Below are 3,115 nucleotides of genomic sequence, written 5' to 3'. Positions count from 1 at the left end.
GGGCCATGATTAGGTTCTAGCTCAATTTGCCAAAAGCAAATTCTCAGAAATGATCAAGAATATGCTCTTTCTGGCTGGGCCCAATGGCTCACGCCTGTAATCCCAGCACTTTGGGAGGCCGAGGCAGGCGGGTCACCAGAGGTCAGGAGTTGGAGACCAGCCTGGCCAACATGGTGAAACCCTGTCTCTATTAAAAATACAAAAATTAGCCGGGCATGATGGTGCATGCCTGTAGTCCCAGCTACTCAGGAGGCCGAGGCAGGAAAATCACTTGAACCCGGGAGGCGGAGGTTGCAGTAAGCCAAGATTGTGCCACTGCACTCCAGCCTGGGCAAACAGAAGGAGATCCGTCTGAAAACATAAAAATAAAAATACACTAGTTTGAAAAAATAAATAAATAAAGTTTACAACACTTTTTGTTGGAGAGGGTGGTCTTAACACCTTTGGTCTGTCTTGAGGGTGTCTGGGTTGACTGGTCATTGTTTTGTCTTCATAAGAGCATTCTGCAGAGTTGTCCATTTGCCTCTGTGACTGTAGGAGTTGGAGATAGAGGGGTCCTTGACCAAGGAAGAGAAGGGAGCATGGCTGCCAGAGGGCCAGGAGATGGGGGCCAGAGAGAAGGGGAGACTGAGAGAATATCCTTATGAAAATATTGTTTATTAACATCTGAATAGGCTATTCAGGAATGCATTCAAAAATATCTTCATGTGTCTTTATCTACACATTGATGAAGATTGACTTCATATTCCTGAGGACACTTAAAATCTTGAATGTTCTCGCAGCTAGATCATTCATGTAAATGGAAAGACAGTAATGAGGAATCTATTTTCGGGGTGACCATCCTGCCGACCCACTCCCCCTCTCTGTGAGCAGTAGCCTAGTCCATGTTGTCCACCGACTCTCTTCTTAACGGGGACCTGGGGCAGAGGCAAATGAAACATTCCTTGAAATGCTGCGAGGAACCGGCTTTTGACAAATTGGCTTTCAACAAATGAGCTGTCAGCTTATTCAGTGCCCAGGGGATTTCTCCGTGTGGGTGTTGGTCAAGTCCTTGGAGCGGGACCAAATAGAAGTCGTCACCGTTTTCCCCGTCACTGTCAGCACCACCGTTTAGACCTCCTGCACCTGAGGCCTGCCGCCACCCTCCTGGGCCTCCTGGGGCGGCAGCCCTGCCAGTCTATGGGTTCCATCGCTCTCCGGTGCCTTCTCTCTTCTTCGTAAGCGGTGGTGCCAGAGCCCCCTCACTGGCCCCCTGGCCTCTGTCCTTCTGGCCTGTTCTTTGTGGTGCCAAAAGAGGAACTTTGAAGGAGTTTTTAAATTATGAAGTATTTCAAGCACAGGGAAAATGTATAGGATAACATAATTAACAGCCCCAGCTTTCTGAAATCTTAACATTTGCCATGTTCACTTCAAATCTTACTTGTTTTTAGGAAATAAAACTTGAGAATACTCAGTTGAAGTCCTCATTACCCCTTTCCAGCACCATCTTCCTTCCTTGGTATTCTGGCCTCGCTATACCGGCCTCGCCATTCTCATTTGGGTGCTTATCTTTTCCATGCATGGTTTTATACTTTTACTACTTATATAATTATATACACAACAGGTAGTGATTGTTTTCTTTTAGAGATGGGGTCTCACTCTGCTGCCCAGGCTGGAGTGCGGTGGCGTGATGGCAGCTCACTGCAGCCTCGAACTCCTGGGCTCAAGAGATCCTCCTGCCTCAGCCTCCAGAGTAGCTGAGACTACAGGCACGTGCCACCACACCCAGATAATTCAAAAATTTTTTTTGTAGGGACAGGGTCTCACTGTGTTGCCCAGGCTGGTCTTGAATTCCTCCTGGCCTCAAACAATCCTCTTGCCTTGGCCTCCCAAAGCGCTGGGATTGCAACTGTGAACCACTGTACCTGGCCTGCTTGTGTTTTTTTAACAGCTCTATTGAGATATAATTTACATATTATAAAATGCACCATTTTAACTACATTTCAATGGTTTTTAGTAAATTTACTGAGTTGTGGAACTATTGCCATGATTCACTTTTTTCTTTTTGTTTAAATAACAGCTCTATTGAGATATAATTCACATCCCATAAAATCCACCAATTTAAAGTGTACAATTCACTGGTTTTTAGTATATTCACAGAGTTGTTCAACCATCACCACTATCTAATTCCAGAGTATTTTTATCAGCCCCAAAGCAACCCTGTACTCATTAGCAGCCGCTGCCTATCCCCCACCCCCAGCCCCTGGCACCCACTAATCTGCTTTCTGTCTCTATAGATTTGCCTATTCTGGACATTTCGTAATTAGTGGAATCGTACTGAAATCTGTGGTCTTTTGTGACTTTTCAATCCTTATAGTCACCATGTTTCTATAGAGTAACTGCAGGCTAAACTTCGTACTCCACACTGGTCCTAGGGGATTTGCGGAATTGACGAGCACCCACGGATAGTTCACACTGTCATTTCTACAACTTCTAGTCTATGGCTATTCTTGTAAAGCTGTTACAAAAGAGTAACTACATATAAAATATATATGAATGTTGGTGTGCGTGTGGCTGGTGTGTGTTTGGGGTGTTCCCAGGCAGACCTGGAGCGGGAGGCAGTCTTTTCCTAGAGCCTGGGGAGGGAGGAGGAAGGCAGAAGCTGAACCCGAATCTGGTCTAGGTCAGGACCGCTCGCTGTTGGCATGAACTCTGGGTGAAGTACTGAAGGAATCTTACTTTCTCTTTTGCTCCCAAGACAAGCCTTGATGGAAGAACGGGTGAATGATCGCCTGCAGGGACACCTGAATGAGATTTACAACCTCAAACACAATCTGGCCTGCAGCGAAGAGAGAATGGCCTATCTATCCTATGAGAGAGCCAAGGAAATATGGGTGAGAACCTCCTGGGGGAGCCTTGTGAGAAGACTGGAGAGATGAGCGAATCCATTCTGATACCCCCAAACCAAAGCAAGGCACTCGAGCTGCCCCCTCCTGAGTGTTCAATGGCCACATACACATTTGCTTCAGAGCTAGCAGCATCTGACCTTTACACGCACGCTCCGCTTCCCACCATCTGGCTTAGCTGCTTTTGCCACTCTGGTGCTGCAGTGCTCACCCGTGAGCCTCTGACTCAG

At 46.7% G+C, this 3,115-nt stretch overlaps 1 protein-coding gene across 3 annotated transcripts in view; it reads left to right on the top strand.

The window, feature by feature from the left end:
- TEX28 (testis expressed 28) overlaps positions 1 to 3,115 on the top strand; it is a 32,058-nt gene that overhangs the window by 27,879 nt on the left and 1,064 nt on the right. For all 3 annotated transcript variants that reach the window (XM_012002289.1, XM_012002290.1, XM_012002288.1), the window contains exon 4: positions 2,738 to 2,873. In XM_012002289.1, coding sequence (XP_011857679.1) covers positions 2,738 to 2,873 — 136 coding nt within the window. The remainder of the gene's footprint in view (positions 1 to 2,737; positions 2,874 to 3,115) is intronic.

The sequence above is a fragment of the Mandrillus leucophaeus genome, unplaced genomic scaffold (assembly GCF_000951045.1).
Source record: "Mandrillus leucophaeus isolate KB7577 unplaced genomic scaffold, Mleu.le_1.0 Scaffold681, whole genome shotgun sequence".
NCBI lineage: Eukaryota > Metazoa > Chordata > Mammalia > Primates > Cercopithecidae > Mandrillus > Mandrillus leucophaeus.
Note: the sequence above shows the minus strand (reverse complement) of the source record. Positions and strands in the feature narration are given on the sequence as shown.